The sequence below is a fragment of the Silurus meridionalis genome, chromosome 24, assembly GCF_014805685.1.
Source record: "Silurus meridionalis isolate SWU-2019-XX chromosome 24, ASM1480568v1, whole genome shotgun sequence".
NCBI classification, from domain to species: domain Eukaryota; kingdom Metazoa; phylum Chordata; class Actinopteri; order Siluriformes; family Siluridae; genus Silurus; species Silurus meridionalis.
In genome coordinates, this window is record NC_060907.1 from 14,378,398 (window position 1) to 14,399,149 (window position 20,752).

Genomic DNA, 20,752 nt, shown 5'->3' on the forward strand with positions numbered 1-20,752 from the left:
ATCTATCTATCTATCTATCTATCTATCTGTCTGTCTGTCTGTCTGTCTGTCTGTCTGTCTGTCTGTCTGTCTGTCTGTCTGTCTGTCTGTCTGTCTGTCTGTCTATCCTTTTAACAAATCTATGTCCCACTAGATTTTGGTGTGAGCTTTGAGAGATTTGTGCTCATTCAGGCACAAGGATGTTGTAAAATCAGTTACTAATGCAAAGTGAGGATAAAGTCAGCATTTAAATTCATTCCAAAGGTGTTCGAAAGGGTTGAGAGATCTTTAGCAGGCCATTCAAAATATTCCACTCCAACGCATGACAAAACATAACTTCATGGAGCTGGCTTTGTGTGCTGGGGCAATGTCATGCTGGAACAGGTTTGGGTCTCCTAGTTCAAGTTTAGTGGAAATTTAATCCCATCCAATATGGCTCGAAAAGTCAGGTGTCCCAAACTGTTTGTCCATGTAGTGTGTGTGCATGTATTATTGCTTCCAATAATTGTGAATGGTAAATCCTGAAATCAATGGTAGCTCTTTAAAAAAAAATCTAAAAATTAGATACTTGAAGCATTTCTAGGTTGTTTCTTTGAGGAAAGCCTTATAGGTTCTATGTGAAACCCTGCAACTAATTGTTTCCTAGCAAAGGAACCCTTTAAAAACTAAGATTGTAATAACCATGATAGCATGATAGCAACTCAAATAATGTATCTTAAACAGATTTTGCTGATGAAAATGTTTTGTTCTTCTCTCCATAGCTCAGTTGAACAGAAAGAGAGATGGCTTTCTCTTATAAAAAGGTACATGGAGTCACATGGAATTGACAGATGCAACAAATTCTATTTATAAGTTCATGTTTACAAATTTTTCTTGAATGTACATTTGAGTAAAAGTTCCTTTCTCAGCATGACAGATTCACTTGCTTTTATTGCATATTTCTTTTAAATTCTCTATTCTCTACAGTCGAATAAAAGAGGAGAAGGAGAAAGATAATCCAAAAACAATCCCACTTAAAGTGCACGCCAAGGACATGGGGAACTTTTCATATGTAAGTTCTCCTACACTCAAGTCAGATATATTTATTTCAACTGTTCCAGTTTGTTGCAAATCAAAATCTGATGCTCTTTTGGTTTAGAAAACCATCGCTGTGAGTAATTCTGACAGTGCCAATGAGGTTATTCGTCTTGCACTGCAACAGTTTGGGATTGTGGTAAGTTTTTATTTACGTTGAGTTGTTAGAATTAAGCTTTTTCATTTGCCTATTTTTTATTTTTCTATGTAAATATATAAATAAATGTAAATGCATTGATGCAGAGGTCTTAATATACTGGCATATGTGCTATGCATAAAGCTATCCAGGGGAGCAGTAACATTGAGACTATTTATGTTCTCCTTAGGCAACAGTGTGTGCACAGACATCTACTTAATCAAATCAAGACACCTCTAACAGTACACAAAATTCCAATGCACTTTAGTTAACTTTGTATTTATAGCCGAACCCAAAATACATGTCCAAAGACAAGACATGCCCTCATATGGTTCTTCATATAGGTTAGTGGTGAAAAACATTGCTGAAGCACAACATTTCTGTGAATTTGTTTGTCTTTGGGTATACAGGGTTCTGTGAAGGACTTCCAACTGTGGGTGAGTTCCAGAAAAGACAATGCTCCTTACCCACTTATTGGTGAGTTTGCGATAAATTATTACGCTAAATTAGACATTTCTTTTGCACTTTTCAGCCATTTTAATAAAAATAAGAAATAAAATTGGTGTTTTTTTCCGATGTTTAGCTTTCCAGTTTCCTATGCTCTATCTAGCCCCAAATTCCTATTTATTGCTGACAGGAATAAAAACCTATGTGGTCAATCCACCTAAAAGCAGTGTGTATTGTATAATCTGAGATGCTTCTCCATTCAACACAATTGTAAAGATTGGTTATTTCAGTAATTGTAGACTTTCCTCAACTTTCCTCAAGTTTGACCATTAACCTCTGACTTTTCTGATACACAAGGAATTTCTATCTACAGAGCAGAGATTTTTGCACTATTCTGTGTAAACTGTACACACTGCCATGTGTGAAAATCCCAGAGGTTTCTGAAATTCCAGCCTGTCTGGCACCAGCAACCATGTCACAGTCAAAGTCACTTAGATCACATTTTCTTCCTTTGTGGACTAAAGCTCTTGAGCTGTCGATGCATAATTTTATTCACTGTCGATTGACTAGATGGATATTTGTAGGATTAAGCCAATGTAACAAATAGCCTACAGCATACACGCTACTTTTCATTACAATCAGAAAAAAACAATTGGACAGTAAAATACTTATAAATTACAGAGTGCCAACTAATTAGTTTTTGCATGTATGACTGCGAAAACCAATTGCAACTGACTATTACCTGATCCGTACTAGCATGATCCATTTAGAATGATACAGTTGTTTGTTTGTTTGTTTTTAAGAAGAAAAACAACTATAAAAAGAAAAAAAAGGCTTTACAAATGCACCAATCAGCCATAACTTTATTGCCATTGACAGTTGCTTTGCAAGTGACAATATTTAAAGATGGAAGCAGAAAAAAATGGGCTTCAACAAGTGTAAGGTCTTCAGCAACTCCGATAAGGGCTAAATTATAATGTCTAGATGGCTGTGTTGGAGCATCTCCAAAATGTGGTTGTTGTTGTGCCCAGTATGTAGTTATTAGTATCTTCCAAAAGTAATTTACGGAAGGCCACCTGGCCAATTTGGATAGCTGCAGAATAATCTGAGTGCTCATTCTGACCCTGTTCAAATGCCAAAGCATTTGCAATGGCCACATGAGCATCAGAACACCAAGTGGATGGCACCAGGGTGAACCATGGGAAAAAGGCAAGCCGGCAGATTCAGTGTGATACTTTGGGCAATATTCTGCTGGGAAACCTTGGGGCCTGGTTTGTGGATATTACTTTGATTCATATTTCCTTATCCAAGTGATCTCTTTTAGCAAGATGATGCACCTTACCACACTTACATTACAGCACAGTGAAATTATTTTCTTTACATATCCAAGCTTGTTTGGAAGCTGGGGTCAGAGTGCAGGGTCAGCCATGATACAGCTCTCCTGGAGCACAGAGGTTTAAGGCCCTTGCTCAAGGGCCCAAGAGTTGCAGCTTGGCGATACCAGGGCTTGAACCCCCCACTAAGCGCCCTAACCTCTGAGCTACCACTCCCCCACTAGCCCAGTTGATAAGTGACCGATTGATAAGTGATTCAGTTGATAATTGGTCAGGAATACATTTTAGAAACATGACAACAGCATAAAGAGTTTAAGGTGTTGACTCGCCTCCAATTTCCCCAGATCTCAATCCGATTGAGCATCTGTGGGATGTGCTGGACAAACAAGTCCAATCTTTGGTGGTCCCCATCTCGCAACTTACAGGACTTACAGTACAAAAAATCTGTTGCTAACGTCTTGGTTTGATACAGATACTTTTACACCAGACTAATTGTATTTTGTTACTCATTACATCTGTACAGGTCATGAGTTTCCTTTCAGTATACAGATGAGCCATTTAAGAGAGCCTTTGGATGAAACTGGTGAAAAAAGTGATGATATTACTCCACCTGAAAAACAATTGGAGCTACTCTTTGAGCAGTTGCAGACAGACAGTCAGTGCCAATTCATCCTGAGGCCAAGCCGAGTCTCTGTGGGCCACTCTTTTGTTGGTAAGTCCTCTTATCTTACCTATTATGTCACCCCATTTTTTTTTCTAAAAAGGTGTAGAAAGCAAGGTCAAAAAGCTACACTTTACTTTCAAAATGAGAATATATGAATGCACTGATGTATGAATACTGTGTATGAATAACATCCACTTTTACCATCTAATGACCTCAGTTGATCCAGACCAGAAGCCATTCAAAAGACGACGGTCACTTATCAACTGGGCTTTTTGGCGTGGCTCAACTAATCAACTAGATGATCCTCCTTTATCCCCCCTTTCATCCACAACCGATAAGCTCTTCGGCATTCCCCTCAGCATGGTATGCAAGGATGACAGTCTTCCCAAACCCATCATGGTGAGTGGAGGATTCATAGTCACAATGTTCAAACACATTGAAAGTCATTGGAAGTCATTCTCATGATCTCCAGTGCAGTGAGTCAGTGATAATCTTATAGATCATTTATTAGTAAGATTGCAATTGGGAAAGCTTATATTTATCAATAGAAAAAGATTTGTACTGTGGGCCAAAGCTGATGGAGCAACAAGGACAAGCTGGCTTTTGACCCAGCACTTTTCAAGCTACTGGGGCTGTGACCCAGCACCTCAGGCAATAGAAATAAGGCCTGACTCAATTGAGAAACTGAAAACAGAAACCGGAACAGACAGGCCTGACTTGGCGGGGTAAAGGGTTAACCACACTTCAGCGATTAGAAGCTCTTTTAAAATTGTAAGTGACATATGCACATATCCTGTATTGTAAATTGATTCCAGGAATGTTGCACAAATTACATTCTTTAAATAAAGTTATTAGCTACCTGTATCAACTTTAAAATTTGTGTAACTCGGATTTTGCCATTAAGTTAGCCTCAATTGCTGACATGGCATGAACATCTGCTTACTATAAAATCTATTTCTACTTCTACTACTACTACGGCTACTACTACAATTAGTGCTAGTATTACTTCTGACAATTTTTCTAGGGTTATTATGCTTAAATTCTTCTATGCCTGAGTAAATTATTTTTATATGTGTTGTTTCTAACAGTAGTAACTGTGAAAACTTCCTAGTCGTAATGTTATGTAAACACTGATTAGCAGAGTGATCCATGCAGTAAAAGTCCGAGTTTAATTCTACTAAATACACTATATGGGAAAAAAGGTTTGTGCACACCTGACAATCAGATTTATATGTGCTTCTTGAACATCCAGTTCCACATTTAGTCCCCATTTGCTGTTATAATAACTGCCACTTTTCTGGGAGAATGTTCTAATAGATTTTGGGGGTTGAGATCAGAGCAGGCCTCTCAAGATCTGCCATTCCAACCCATGTAAACTATAACTTTAGCCACAAGGGTGTTAGTAAAGTCAGGTCTTGCTGTAGGGTGGTGAGGCCTGGGGTGCAGTCAGCAATCCAATTTATCACAAACATGTTCAATAGGTATAAGGTTAAAGCTCTATAGTCACTAAGATCACATTTTCCCTTTTTCTATATTGAAGCTCTTGACCTGTATATGCAGGATTTTATTTACTGTGCTGCTACAACATGATTGGCTAATTGGATAATGGCATGATATAGCACGTCATGCAATATCTTCCATTCCAACTCATGTAGAGCATTTTCATGGAGCTGGATTTGTGCACATAGTGCATAGTCATGCTGGAAAAAATTTGGGCCTCTGGTTTAAGTAAAGAGAAATGTAATGCTACTGCACAGCAAAAAACATTTTCTTATTAGGGTCAAATTTTGTCCCACCACTTTTGTAGTGTAGAGTGGTGGTATATACACATATAAACCCATTTAAAACATTACAGCATGATATGACATGACATGAATATATAATATGACAGCTTTAATGGTTCTATTGCATTTTGTGAATGTGAATTCTAACTAACTGGAGCACAGTTCCATTATACTTGTCTGGCAGTCAAAACAGCACAGCACATCACAGACACTGAGTTCCCAAACCTGGACACTGTACATGCTAGCCGGCTGTAAACAAAGGCCAGCAGCATTGCCAAAGCTTCTATTTATCCAGGGCACAAAGTGTTTGTTTCCTTATCATCTGGGAAGAAATGCAGGGCCATCAAGTTGCACACAAGCAGACTAAAGTTCTTCTTTCCCAAAGCTGTGGCTGCCATCACCCCAGTAATTCCCCAGGGCTTTACAGCTATTCCAGTAATTCCCCAGACCATTTAAACCAAGCTTACCCTTTGCTGCAAAATGCACTACAGTACCCTTTATTACTTGTCACTTTATACAGGACTACTTCTTCTTCTTTCGGCTGCTCCCATTAGGGGTTGCCACAGCGGATCATCCGTCTCTATACCCCCCTGTCCTCTACATCTGCATCTTTCAAACCAACTACCTACATGTCTTCCCTAACAACATCCATAAACCTCCTCCTTGGCCTTCCTCTTTTCTTCCTTCCTAACAAATCCATCCTCAGCATTCTTCTACTGATATACCCCATGTCCCTCCTATGCACATGTCAAAACCATCTCAATCTAGCCTCCCTCACCTTGTCTCCTAAAGTCCTACCTGCGTGGTCTCTTTAATAAACTCGTTTTTAATCCTGTCCATCCTAGTCACTCCCAATGTAAATCTCAACCAATCCACCCTGCCTGCACTCTTTACTTCACTTCTCTAACACTCTCCATTACTTTGCACTGTTGACCCTAGGTACTTAAACTCCTCCACCTTCTCCACCTCTTCTCCCTGCAACTGTACCACTCCACTGCCTTCCTTTCATTCACACACATGTACTCTGTCTTACTCCTACTCACTTTCATTCCCCTTCTCTCCAGCACACATCTCCACCTCTTCATGTTCTTTTTAACCTACTCCCAACTCCCACCACAAATAACAATGTCATCTGCAAACATCATAGTCCATAGAGACTCCTGTCTGACCTCGTCCTTCAACCTGTCCATCACTACTGCAAACAGGAAAGGGTTCAGAGCCGATCCTTGATGCAATCCAACCTCCACCTTCAAACAGTCTGTCGTTCCTACTGCACACTTCACTGCTGTCCTCATACATGTCCTGCACCACCCTCACATACTTCTCTGCCACACCTGACTTTCTCATACAATACCACAACTCCTCTCTCTGCATCCTTTGGTACACTTTCTCTAAATCCACAAACACACAATGCAACTCCTTCTGACCTTCTCTATACTTCTCCATTAACATCCTCAAAGCAAATAATACATTCGCTGTGTGCTTTTCCTTGGCATGAAACCATACTGTTGCTCACAGATGGTCACCTCTTCCCTCAGCCTGCCTTCCACTACTCTTTCCCATAACTTCATGGTGTGACTGATCAACTGAATTCCCCTGTTGTTACTGCAGGTCTGCACATCTCCCTTATTCTTAAAGTTCGGTTCCAGCACACTCCTTCTCCAATCCTCAGGCATCCTCTCACCTTCCAAAATCTTGTTAAACAATCTGGTTAAAAACTCCACTGCCATCTCTTCTAAACTCCACTACCATCTCTCCTAAACATCCATGCTTTGCTTGTCACTTCATACAGTACAATGTGCAATATATATCTAATGGTTTTATACTATGTGCGTATATGTACGTACATCTCAGAATGTATTCCATCTGTTGAGGCATCACACTTATATGCAAGCTTATATATATTTTACAATGTACTCTATTTATTCCTAATTCTTCCTTTTTAAATTTTTAACCTTAAATTCTGTTTCTGTTTAGGTTTAAATGCCCCTGTTGCTGTCTTGAGAGTTGCCAAACTATATTTCCTACCTTAACTTAATTTGTTATGTGAAATAGTTTTGTGCTGATGGGTAAAAATAGCAAACTTTATTAAATGTTGTGATAGGGTTGGGTTGGAGTAAATTATGTTCCCTTGAGCAGCTATTTAAAGCTATTATTGACAGCATTTGAATTCGTTCATAGACATAAACAAACTAACAAACCGATCCTGTGAAAACTCCTTGTTGCTTTCAATGCAAGATTGACAGGGCTGAGTAGGTTAATTAGACTAGAATAAAAACTGATTATTTATGTTGTAGTAAGAATAAATTCTATAAGGTGGTAGTGTCAGGTGATAATTGTAACACTGCAATGTTAGAATTAATATCCCAACAAATTACACATCATACTTTTGATATACTGCATATAGAGTGAAGTTTTGTGGACCGTATTGTGGAATGTCCTCAGGATATCCTCAAAATGAATTATTTCCTCTTATTGCATACATTATAACATCTATAAACAGTTGACCATCCTTTATTTATTCATCTCTTAAATAAAACAGTTACAAAAACAAACAATAGAAAAAGCTTGTTATGTTAACATGGACATCTCAGAGAGCAAACTGCTCTGTCCTGAAGACATGTTTATCAAATTATCATTAGGTTTAGATTTTATGAAACATATGCTGTGATAGTTTGTGTGAATGATTTCTTACCACCAGAGTGATGACATATTAGAACTAGCGATTTTATTTAAATCTTTTGAATGAAAGGCCGGAGTACGTATAGAAGAATTACACACAGGAGACAGTGTATTGGGATGCACTACAACACAGCAAATTTGCAATGATGACCGTGACACGTTACACATTTGAAAATTTTATAGTTCGATTTAATGTTGTGGAACATCCCAGAGATAAGTTAGTTCCTGTTATGGACTACATTATAGCTGTGATAAGCAGTTGTTAGCTCATTAGCCCACCCTCTCTCTCTCTCTCTCTCTCTCTCTCTCTCTCACTCTCTCTCTCTTTTTATCTCCCTCTCTCCTTCTCTCTCACTCACAGAAATGTTATTTTACTGGGAAACCGGAAAGTGTAATTCCCCTGTCCCAAATACTTTCCTAAGCTGAAAAATTATTACACAGCACTTACGAGTGACACTCCTTCCATAAATGTTAAAGAAATAAATGCCAAGCAGCGATTATTTGCAGTGCATCCAGAAAATATTCACAGCACTAAACTTTTTCCATATTTTGTTATGTTACAGTCTTATTACAAATTAGATTAAATTCATTATTTCCTTTAAAATTCTACCAACAATACCCCATAATGACCATGTAAAAGAAGTTTGTTTGAAATCTTTGCAAATAAATAAATAAAATAAAAATAAAAATAATTTACATAATTATTCACAGCCTTTGCCATGACACTTAAAATTGAGCTCAGGTACTTCCTGTTTGTACATGATTTGAAAAGGTACACACCTGTCTATATAAGGTCCCACAGTTAACAGTGCACCCAATAGCACAGACCAAGCCATGAAGTCCAAGGAATTGTCTGTAGACCTCTAAAACATGATTGTACTAAAGCACAGTTCTGGGGAAGGAGAAAAAGAAAAATGTCTGCAGCAATGAAGGTCCCAATGAGCACAGTGGCCTCTGTCATCTGTAAAAATTAAGAAGTTTAGAACCACCAGGACTCTTCCTAGAGCGGACAGCCCGGCCAAACTAAACGATCGTGCGAGAAGGGCCTTTGTCGGGGAGGTCTCCAGCGTTTCTCTGTGGAGATAGCAAAAGCTTCCAGAAGAACAACCATCTCTGCAGCACTCCACTAATCAGGCCTGTATAGTAGAGTGGCAAGACTTAAACCACTCATTAGTAAAAGGCACAGGACAGCCTGCCTGAAGTTTGCCAAAAGCCACCTGAAGGACTCTCAGACCATGAGAAACAAATACCGAACTCTTTGGCCAAAAACGGCAAGCTTCATGTCTGGAGGAAACCAGGCACCGCTCATCACCTGGCCAATACCATCCCTACAGTGAAGCATGGTGGTAGCAGCATCATGCTGTGAGGATGTTTATTTGCGGGAGGAACTGTGAGACTAGTCAGGATCAAGGGAAAGAGGAATGCAGCAATGTACAGAGACATCCATGATGAAAACCTGCTCCAGAGCAGGCCCTCAAACTGGGGCGATGGTTCATCTGCCAACAGGACAACGACTCTAAGCACACAGCCAAGATAACAAATGAGTGGCTACAGGACAACTCTGTGAATGTCCTTAAGTGGCCCAGCAAGCACCCAGACTTACACCTGACTGAACATCTCTGGAGAGATCTGAAAATGGCTGTGCACCGATGCTTAAAAGGTTCTGCAAAGATGAATGGGAGAAACTGCCCAAAATAGATGTGCCAAGCTTGTTGCTTCATACTCAAAAAGCTGTAAGTGGTGCCAAAGGTGCTTCAACAAAGAATTGAGCAAAGGCTGTGAATACATACTGTATGGAAATGTGATTTTTTTTTTCTTTTCAATTTTTATTTTTAATACTAAATTTGATTTTAGTATTTTTTCCATAAATTAATTTAATCCATTTTGGAATAAGGCTGTAACATAACAAAATGTGGAAAAATTGAAGAGCTGTGAATATTTTCTGGCTGCACTGTTTTTAACTTTGTTAATCTGTTCATTATTATTTCAAGACTATGTGGAGTGTCTGCACACAAAGGTTCCTGTATATGAACTGTTACTATAGAAAAAATAATGTATTAAACATTAAAGGTTTAACATTCAACAGTGCAGTGGTATAATAAGAATTATACTAATACTACTATTAATAATAATAATAATTATAATTATAATGATAATAATAATAATAAAAATAAAAATAGCCCACATTGAGTAATAAAATTGTTTGGCTATGGTAAGGACCATACTTGAGTTTTTTTTCTTGTGGCAGGACATTTATTAAGAGTTTTCCCAAGCCAAATTTTTATTGACTTACTTAATAGTTTGAGTAGTAATACTGATAGAAATGTTGGGGCCTTCAAGAATAAATGAAGATGACTGATGATGAGCATTTCAGTTGAACAGTTCATGTACACTTATTACAATGACAGTTCTCAGGATCAGCTAACAGGAATTCCAGACTTTCCACATCTGGAATGTTCAGTAAATAATATAGTCCATAATGTATATCAGACTTTATTTTCTCTCTCTGCAGGACATGCTAGTGTTTCTGTTCCAAGAGGGGCCGTTCACTAGGGGAATTTTCCGGCGCTCTGCTGGGGCCAAAGCCTGCAGGGAGCTGAGAGATAAACTGGACTCAGGAATCCAGGTTGTTCCTCTGAGTCGACAGTCCATCTTTGTGATTGCTGCTGTCCTGAAGGTAAATGTTATACTGTGATACATTGCCGAATTGCTGTTGCCAGATTATCAGAACAGATTAAGTTTGTTGTACACCATGGCTGCTAATCATTCCCTCTCGATTTGTTGCTAGCTGTTGTGTAGCCATGTGATGTCTTTCCAGGAATCAGACTCTGTTTATGAAAATGGATCATATGCATCCCACATGTTGAGGTCATTTCATTTTAGAAAAAGAGAAAGTCAATACTGTAATAGCAAACAGATAATGTCTCTGATTTTTGTAATGAAATTGTGAAATGCAGGCATTCTTTTAGGAACATTCATCCATATATTATAGAAATGATTCATTCTGCATGTTTTAGTACTGTAATTATGAGTGGTGTGATGATGTTATAGATTTTCAGTTTTGAGTCTGATAAATGGAGAAATACTACATGATGATATTAAATTATGTTGACAGGTGGCCCATTTTACTTTATATAGATTATTCTATAATGTTTTGTAATTTAATATATCAAACCGTTGCAAAACATTATTTTGCAAGACATTATTTTGGTCATAGTGTCTCTGTGAACATCATCCCACTTATTAGTTCATGTGCCTGAGACAAATTCATTCTTGTGTGCATTTACTATTTGGTTCGGCTTATTTTGACAATTAAACCAATCAAACCAGAAAGCAAAAACAGCAGCTGAGCGTGGTGTACATGAAGCCGATGCTATATAAAGAAATTACAGAAGTAATCAAAGAAAATTGAAAAGATCTATTCAACATTTTGTGTATTTTAATATTACTCAGGGTTTTATGTATTTTTTTTTTATTCATTCATTTATTTATTAAGTTTGTTGGTTGAAATGTTTAAAGCACAAAAAAAACACCAAAACAAAAATCATGTCATGTTTACTTCCTAGTTGGTGGATTCATGGCCAAATTGATTTCTCTCTGCAGTCAAACTACTCTTGGAACAGGACTCTAGCAGTCACGGACTGATTGGTCTCACCTGCCCCGATAACCAACTTTTATTTGAACCCCTGACAAACTTTATCAGAACACCTTATCAGTTTAGTTGTTGTAAACTCTTTGCAAACCTAAACCCAATCTAACTTTATAGTTTTGCCAACATTTCTATTTGTCCATCTCTGTGTATCTAATGTAGGACTTCCTGCGCAGCATCCCAGGCAGTCTGCTGTTGTCAGATCTCTATGAGAAGTGGATGGCCACCATGGATTTGTCTGGTGAAACAGAGGACAGTCAGTTAAAGGCCATTCAGAGGTACAATGAATCTAAAATCAGAGCCAGAAATCCAGCATTAATATAATATGTCAGTAAGCTCATTTGACCTATTTTATTTTTCTTTCAGCTTGGTGATGTCACTTCCTTCTGAGAATGTCCTACTACTAAAGCATGTGTTGGCAGTGCTCTACAACATTCAGCTCCATGCGGACGACAACCAAATGAATTCCTTTAACCTGTCCATATGCATTTCTCCTAGTATGCTCTGGTCCCCAGGTCCTAGCACCCCTGAGATGGAAGAAGAGGGTACCAAAAAGGTAGGTTTCACCCATTCAGAAAATTGATCCTAATGACAAGAAAATGTGGAATTAATTTATATTTGTATAATTTATTATTTATATATTGGGTTTTTTATTGTATTGTGCTTGTAGACACAATATATATGTACAATAGGTGGCATTTTAATGGTCCTTTAACTATTAGAAAGTGGTAGCTCAGTGGATAAGACATTCCAAACAGTGGTCAGATGTTTAAATCTAAGCACCACCAATTTGCCAATGGTTGCCCCTTGGGCAAGGCCCCTAACCCTCAACTCCTTAGTTATATAAATGATACAATTGTAATTTGCCCTGGATAAGGAAGTCTTCCACATAGCAAAATTGCTAATTTAATGAAATTGGTATAGTCTCTTATCTCTTATGTAAGGACAGTCTTTCACACATTTTGTTTTTGTTTTTGGATGTCTTTTGTGTTCACTGGGAACTATTTCAAGCATTTCCTTTAGATTCTTGAGGTCAGTGTCATTTTCTCATTATCTCTCTATGATGGAGCTCCCAAGTCATTCAGTTTGTTTGGATATGCTTGTGGCAGCCTGTGTGTTGCCATCCAGGCCCCAAAAATGTAGATTTCAACATTCCCCAATAACACTGATCGTGTCAACATTGGCTTAAAGGCTGCCAAAGTAAACCACCGCAATCACAATCCAAACAGAATTTGTTTGCGTAGGTTTTATTGTAGTAGTAATGTTTTCTATTTTAGAGGGATAATAAGAATCTTGGTATTTTACTCTGCAGTTCTTATTTGGCTCTATAACTCTGATGCATACAATTACATACTGTGAGATAAACATCTGTCTAGACTTTAATGAAATAATAATGAGTTGTTTTGCCTCCTTACAGAAATATACAAGGCTATTTTAGATGTGTTTAAATGCTGAAGATATTATATAATGTTGTGGTTGGGCCTATTTCACTAGCACTGGTAATATAATGTCATATTTCAGTGTTATCTCAGTTCACTTCAGTGGTATTTGTATAACACTTTAAACAATGAAGCTTGTCCCAAAGCAGCTTTACAGAATTATATCGATTACATATATACATTTTTGCATCAGAAATTAGACCCTACAATTTTATCCCTATTGAGCGAGCCAGTGGCAATAGTAGCAAGGAAGAATTCCCTGAGTTGGTATGATTTCAAGAGACCTTGAGAGGAACCAGACTCTAAAGGAAACCCATCCTAATCTGGGTGACACCGAAAGTCAATTCATTATAGTTTTATCATTTTTGAGGTTATCAGCTGTTCACAGATGGACACTTGAGTGCAAAACTGTTCATGGCAATTGCAGCTCTAAGCCATTATGCAGTAACTATATTAGTTTATAGTCTTTATATTATATATTTTTATATTATATTATACATATTACACATACTAACAAAAGACATTTTTACAGTCTGATATGATGCCACTTTGGTAGGAAACTAAAATCACAAATTATTTATACACAACCATTGAGTAGAAGCAAAAAAGCAAACTGGAGGAAACCTAGTCCAGGTTGGTCTCACAGCCTAAAGCAGCTTAAATCAGTAAATAAAGTATATTATTACTTATTATTGTTTACTGGCATAGTGGAGGGACATGCAAGGACTATACATCAATTAGATTTTTAGGCAATATGGTTCTATCAAAATGAACATAAAATTACTCTACTTTTATGATTTGCATTATAATTTAAATGAGACATTAAATAATATTTTGAGACATAGGATTGACCTGACAATTAACACTTTTGTCATGTCTATTTGAGAGCTGCACTATGATTCGGGATCTTGAGTTGACAACTGATCAAGGGCAGAAAGCAGAAAAGTGTGGATTTATAAGATCGGGTAATTTCCTTCTAGAACTATAATGTTACTTTTTATTTAGATTCTAGTGTAGCTATCATGAATGTATTCTAAAGGAAATGAATTACTGGCAAAATGGCTAGGTGGATTAACTATCCTTAATTGCCCTAGGTGTAAATGTGTATGTTCCTGGATCTCATTCATGTTGCATTCTTGGTTAATGTGCCATTTTCCCAATAGGCTAAAAATCCAGTGGCATCCTGACCAGGATATAAAGGTTATGGAAGATGTAAAACATGGAAAAATAACTAATTCAATTAAATCAATCTTTGTTTCAGGTCTGTAACTTGACACGGGTAATGATTGAAAATTGCAACGCAATAATGGAAGAAGATGTGACCACACTATTTGATGGTTTTCCTCAGAGCTGCAGTCATAGATCGGGTAATGAAATCTCACTCTGATGGTACATAGTTTGTGCAACACGATTTTGTCAAACTAAACCTTTTCCATTTTGCCTTGCAGATGTGTCTTCTTATCAGATGACTGACTCCTCTTATGATAGTCTTGAGAATGAGCTGAATGATGAATCTGGATCACTTTTCCAGCACATGCAGAGATCACGAGGCAAGCCAGACAGTTGTAGCTATGACTCAGTGCTCACACTAAGCGACTGTGACCTGGATCAAACTGATACTGACCACGGCATCACCATAAACCCACACCTTTTACTCCCATCACTGGCCAGCTCAGCAAAAACAACCCCAGCTCTAAGGCCATCCACTTCTCACCTGCTTTCTCCTTGTAAGGAACCGTCTTTTCCTAAGGGTGTTCGTCAGCTCAGACGTTCCTCTGAGCCTGCCATTTGGAATTCAACTTCATCATTGACCAGGTACCTAGAACGCAGGGAACACCGAAAGGGCAGTTACGAATCAATGACAAACCAAGGTAGAAGTGATGTGGATGTAGACCTTGGGGTTGATTTATACACATTGAGGCTAGAGAAAAAGTGTGATCCTAGTCAGAATGAGAGGAATGTCCCTCATCAACCGAAAGAGAAACTGAAACCTTCACCTCTGCATTTAGATACCAGCTGTACAAATCTCTGCTCCCCTGGGACTTCACCAGTACATTCTTCAGTGAGCTCTCTGGACAGTGCTTCCTCTCAGCACTCTGCTGACTTCAATAAACAATGCCCTCTTATAGTAGGTGGCATCAAGGCATCAGTGAAATCTTCTCCCAGGTCCCCTGGCATTGTGTCTGAAACTTCTCCTGGTCCAACGATACCTTCTCCCAAGGAATATCCACCTAAAGAGAAATTAGACTGGAGCCATTTAAGGAGCAGTCATGGGCTACATCCAAATACCTGGCTTAAGAAAGACCACAGACTTTCTTTGTCTAAGGGAGGCCTGGACGACAAGGACATTGGTGATCCACTCCTCCATTCTGAGCATTTATCCAAAACAGGCCTTAGCAAGGAGAAGAGAGTTCAGGAGCCAGGTATTCCACATCTTGGGAAAAGATCTACCAGCCCACTTTGCAATGAAAAACCCATGCTTGAAACACAGCATTCCAGGTCAGTCAATTCATCCACCTTGGAAAAAACACTAACAGTGAAAGAACTGAGAGAGATTCACAATCAGGCATATTCACAGAGTCAACAAACTCATGTGCAGAAGTACTCTCAGAAAAGCACACCAGGAGATAATACCGGCAGTTTGCCACAGTCTCTGTTCTACGGCCAAAGTGTCCGCCGCTTGGCCTTGCACAGAAAGAAATCCTACTCTCTCATTCCTGTTGAGGAGAATTCCACTGTAGCTCCTCTGCTTCAACGTAGAGCATCTGAACCTGGACAGACTCTCGGGCTGGATCGGCAGATATCAAAAAGTCTGGAGCATATCCACAGGCAGGCTGTAGAAACAAAAGACACATATTCTGACCCATCTACTCGTGGATCTAAAATGTCTGACCTGGAGCAGGATGATAAGTATAGTAATCCTAATTTTGGCTTGTCACCTGCTGCCACAAAGGCTGTACGGAACTACTTCTTTTGGCAAGGAGGTGAAGATACTGAAAGTAATCTAAAGAAGAGTCAGGAAGTGGCATTGGCTGTTGTCCATGGCAAACGAGAGTGGAACAGGAGGTGTAGTGACACGCAGCTGGAAGACTTTGAAAAAATGCTTTTCTCTGAGGAATCTTATGTTTAAGTTCATAGGTTCTAATGCAGTATTTCCCAAATTCACTTTATGCATAGGCATCTGATTCACTATGATGTTTGTGGTAAATGCAATTGTGTTTTGAACAAAAAATAATCAATAGATTTTAATTGTGTAGAGAAATGTAGGACTAGATTAGGAAGACACATCCCTAAATACAGTCAGCTCCAGAATGAATGGTGCCTGGATGGTGGTAAAGATAGGTATAAAACATTATGAACGATTTTGTGATTAATTAATAACCAATAACCAAAATATGATTCATAGAAAATCTTCATGCAGGACTTTCTGTTTCATTGGTGTATAAACATGAAGTGACTGAATCAAATACTTTGAGAAAGTCATGAGAAAGATAAAAGTATTCATGAGTGAAATTTGACAAAATAATGTGTTGGCCTTCGTAAAATTAGGCAGTGCCTATTAAAATACATAGATACCCGAAATACTCATATTAGTGCAATATAAGAAAATTAAAACAACTTTAGATCCAATGAACTTGTCTGAAGCACAGTGAGGAGTTTAGAGAGGTAACATGGGTCACAGTTGGAGTTTTGCAGAAAACAGCTGCATTTATTACTTTGCAAGTCTCCAAATCTACAATTAGAAGCCAGCTCCATGCCAACAAACTGTCTGAAAGGCTTGCCAGAAAAGAAAAAAACCTTTCAACTAACCACAAAGTAAGTGCCTGGAGTTTTCTTGATGCTACTGGAACTTCAACTGGAACATGTGTACTAGGATGAGATGAGAGATAAAAAATTCTGAAAAAAAGGCATTTTGGCAACAAATATTATAGGTGGGTTTTGTCTAAAAGGCAAGTTCCCCAGTATTAAGTTTGATGAACACTGTGATGTAGGGCTGCTTTTCATCTCTAGGCCCTAAGGAGCTTGTAAAGATACAGCATCATGAACTACATAAAGTGCCAGGAGCTTTTAAATGAAGATTTGACTTCCTCTCCGAAAAGATACAAGTGGATCATGATGGATCCAGGAGGACAATGATCAACACAAAAACTGGCTCATTCAATAAATAATCATGAGTTTGATCTGCCCATTCCAATCCTTTTAAACCAGTTGGAAACCTGTAGGGTGGGATAAAGTGGAGAGTCCTCTTGAGGTACCTAGGATCCTGGAGTATCTGGAGAGAGTCTGTATGTAAGAGTGCTTTTAGAATCATTTCTATGTATACTTTATGGTTTAAAGATGACTTAGTGCTGTTGAGTTGTCAATAGGAGACAAGTTCAAGTACAAAATTCAGGGATGACAGTATCTGATGCATATGTAGTAAAAAAATCGCAAGGGTTTTAATAATTTTAGTTTTTTACCCTCATTTAAAGGGTGCCAGTAATACTGGTCTGATTGTATTATTAAGGTTTTGAAATATCTAATAGCAAATGTGGCCAGGTTGTGTATGCTTACTGTTTCCATACAATAAGTTAAATACTCAGTATTTCTTTACTTTAAAGTTTTAACAGGACAAAAGCAATTATAATTTCTAGCTACAGATGTAAGTTGATTTTTGATTATTACAATATTCGGCAAAGAAATGAACCAGAATGAGCATGTATTGTATTACCATTGAAATAACTTTTAATTTAAAAGTTGTGGTAAGTTAAATATATACATAAACTGTGTAAACATAGTTAATAGAAAATCTATGGGGTGGAAAAACATTACCAATACTATGTAAAGTTCTTTAAAGGGAATTATTAGTTCAGTTTATTAGAATACATCGCTATGGGCTTACAAATTTTGCTTCAATATGATTGAGAGTATTGAAAAAATATATATATAAGTAATATGCTTGCTGCTGCAAAGTACAAATTCCTGTGCACAAACAGTGCAGTTATGTAATTAGTTGTCAATAATGTGTAAGAAACGTTTTTATTCCTGGCCACAAACATGTTGACGCCTGAGCTTCTGCTTTGGTAGGTGTAAATAATCAGTTATAAATGGTATTGCATTGTATTTGGTGACAGTCAAAGGTTTTGCTTATTTAATAAGATTAAGATGGTGTGTTGAATTCTTTATATGAATTTGCTACTGGGAAGGCTTTCTTTCAGAAAACTAATAAATGAAGGTGCAGTGTGAGAACAGCACATCTGGAAGCCATGTTTCTCATCTGTAGACATAGTGTATATTTATAAAAATCTAAAGAGCAATGTTTAAAGTATATTTTCTTCTCTATTAAGACATATATTCAGATTTCTTTTCCCCATGGCATTGCTGCCAGTTCTTTATACTCGTATTACCTTATGGCAGGAGTTCTCTCGTTGTACTCTGGAATGCCACTAATCCAAAGAACAAATTGTTTAAATGTGTACAATATATATACATACTTTAACATGACCAGTCAAGCCAGTTGTTTAAACTCCCTGATAAATGAAATAGCACTGGTTTGTGATTTCTCTGTAAAGTTATGCTTTAGAGAGAGCCCACGTTGAAAGTCCTGCCTTTTTAGGATGATTATAGAGAACTTTGGGAGCAGACATAACTTCTGTGTACATGTTCTGTCCACTTTATTAGGCACATTAGCAAATTCTTGCAGGTATCCAATTGGTCAACCATGTGGCAGCAAAACAATCATGCAGATCCAGGTCAAGAGCTTCAGTTAATATTCACAACAAACATTGTTTTAATGTTTGCATGGCATGGGGATTGGTACCAGATGAGCTGTTTGGAGTGTTTCAGATACTGCTGATCTCCTGGGAGCTTCACACGCAACAACCTCAGAACAATTTACACAGACTGGTGTGAAAAACAAAAACCATCCTGTGAGCAACGGTTCTGGTGATGAGAGAAATCGGAGGACAATGACCAGACAGGTCCGAGCTGACAGGAAGTTTATAGTAACTCTTGTAGTAAGCAGGGGTAAAAAGCGTTTTAAAGCATACATACATTAAACATTGAGAACAAGAAACTATTATAGAGACAGATTTACCGAAACAAGACAGTTGAAGACTGAAAAAATATTTGTGTGAATGAAGCCCAGTGTGATCTTTCACCTCATTATATATGTTACAGTATCCTTTCTGGCAGCTTGAATCAACCTGGACATTCTTCTCTGAAGTCCCCTCAAGCCCCCGTTTCCACCCACTGAACTGTCACTCACTTCTAGTTTTTCACACCAGACTGTTATGAGACTGCTGCGTGTTTCTGAAATACCCAAACCAGACCGTACTGGTACCAAAACCCATGCCATGATCAAGCACATTTTTCCTTGAGATCTGTACTTGCATAATTGTTTGCACCATACTACTGCACCATGATTAGCTGATTAGACAACTGCTGAATGTGCAGATGCTTTTAATAACGAGGACATGAGTGTATGTTTGTATTTGATTTCAGTTGTGACTTAAGGCTCTTAATGCATTTTTGTACATGCCTGTTATGCTGCTGTCTTAAACTACTTGCTATTACAAAACTGCTTTTTTGTTGTGGTTTGTATATTTTAATATATAACTAATAATAAAGTGCTATAGTACTATAACAAAGAACCGTAGTTCAAAACACTCCACTTCTAGACCTTTGATAAGATTTCTTTTACCTTTAAAATGGATATATCGGTCCTTTAAAGGAGGCACTTCAGTAAACCCTCACAAATACTTGAGACGCTGCCAAATTCCATCTTACCTAACTAACCTGCTGCTGAACCTTTGAACCGGCCAGACGAGTACAAACACTCGGCGTGACGCTTTGTCAAAATATTTGTAGTGATGTTAGTGGATGTATTTTCTCGACAAGCTTTAAACATTTTCCATTTGAACTTCTGACAGCATGGAAGCAGTCTTGTTGCAGACTGAGCTGTTTGAGTTAACAGTTAGGGGTGGATTTTAATAAGCGCTGGCAGTCTTGTTTTCTGGCTTCACCTGGTTCATGATCAGCATTTTTGAAATACGTTTACTTATTTTACACAGTAAAATAAACAATGCTTGAACTTCTCATATTCTAGCAACTGTCAATAAAATATCTGCATAGATGAGAAGCACCAGACTTTGGACCTGAAGTAAATAACGAACTTTAACCCATGAGGACAAGCAGGTGTCAAAGCCTCTTGCACCAAACATTAAAACCTTCATGCCTAGCAACAGAATTTCAAAACATCTCCTTTCACTCAGAACTGCTGACTGTATCAAACCGCTGAGCTACCACATCCCCAAAGGCACATGCAGAAGTGCAAAACACAACGAGCTGCAATGTAATCTTCCATACCACTGAAGTTTAGCATGTTTAATCCTAAACCTGTACTTTAAATCTAGTTAATTAAGATATAATTGGTCAAAATGTGGCCTGAATACGAAAGCAAATGTTTCATTATCAGCAAATCTCTTTTTCCAGTTCCAAGCTGCTCTGAACGTCCAGCAGCGTTCACGTTTTAAATTCCAGAAGCTTGCCTTCAAAGCTGACATTTTCCCCTCACACTGAGCCA

General features: G+C 38.0%; 1 protein-coding gene across 1 annotated transcript in view; it reads left to right on the forward strand.

The window, feature by feature from the left end:
- The window catches only part of arhgap20 (Rho GTPase activating protein 20), a 31,023-nt gene extending 11,281 nt beyond the window's left edge, over nt 1–19,742 (forward strand). The window contains exons 5-15 of the mRNA XM_046837459.1: nt 741–782; nt 946–1,030; nt 1,118–1,192; nt 1,600–1,666; nt 3,494–3,682; nt 3,852–4,033; nt 10,613–10,777; nt 11,912–12,027; nt 12,116–12,305; nt 14,450–14,555; nt 14,637–19,742. Of these exons, the coding sequence (XP_046693415.1) occupies nt 741–782; nt 946–1,030; nt 1,118–1,192; nt 1,600–1,666; nt 3,494–3,682; nt 3,852–4,033; nt 10,613–10,777; nt 11,912–12,027; nt 12,116–12,305; nt 14,450–14,555; nt 14,637–16,318 (2,899 nt within the window). The 3' untranslated portion in view covers nt 16,319–19,742. The remainder of the gene's footprint in view (nt 1–740; nt 783–945; nt 1,031–1,117; nt 1,193–1,599; nt 1,667–3,493; nt 3,683–3,851; nt 4,034–10,612; nt 10,778–11,911; nt 12,028–12,115; nt 12,306–14,449; nt 14,556–14,636) is intronic.
- Nucleotides 19,743–20,752: the final 1,010 nt, after the last annotated feature.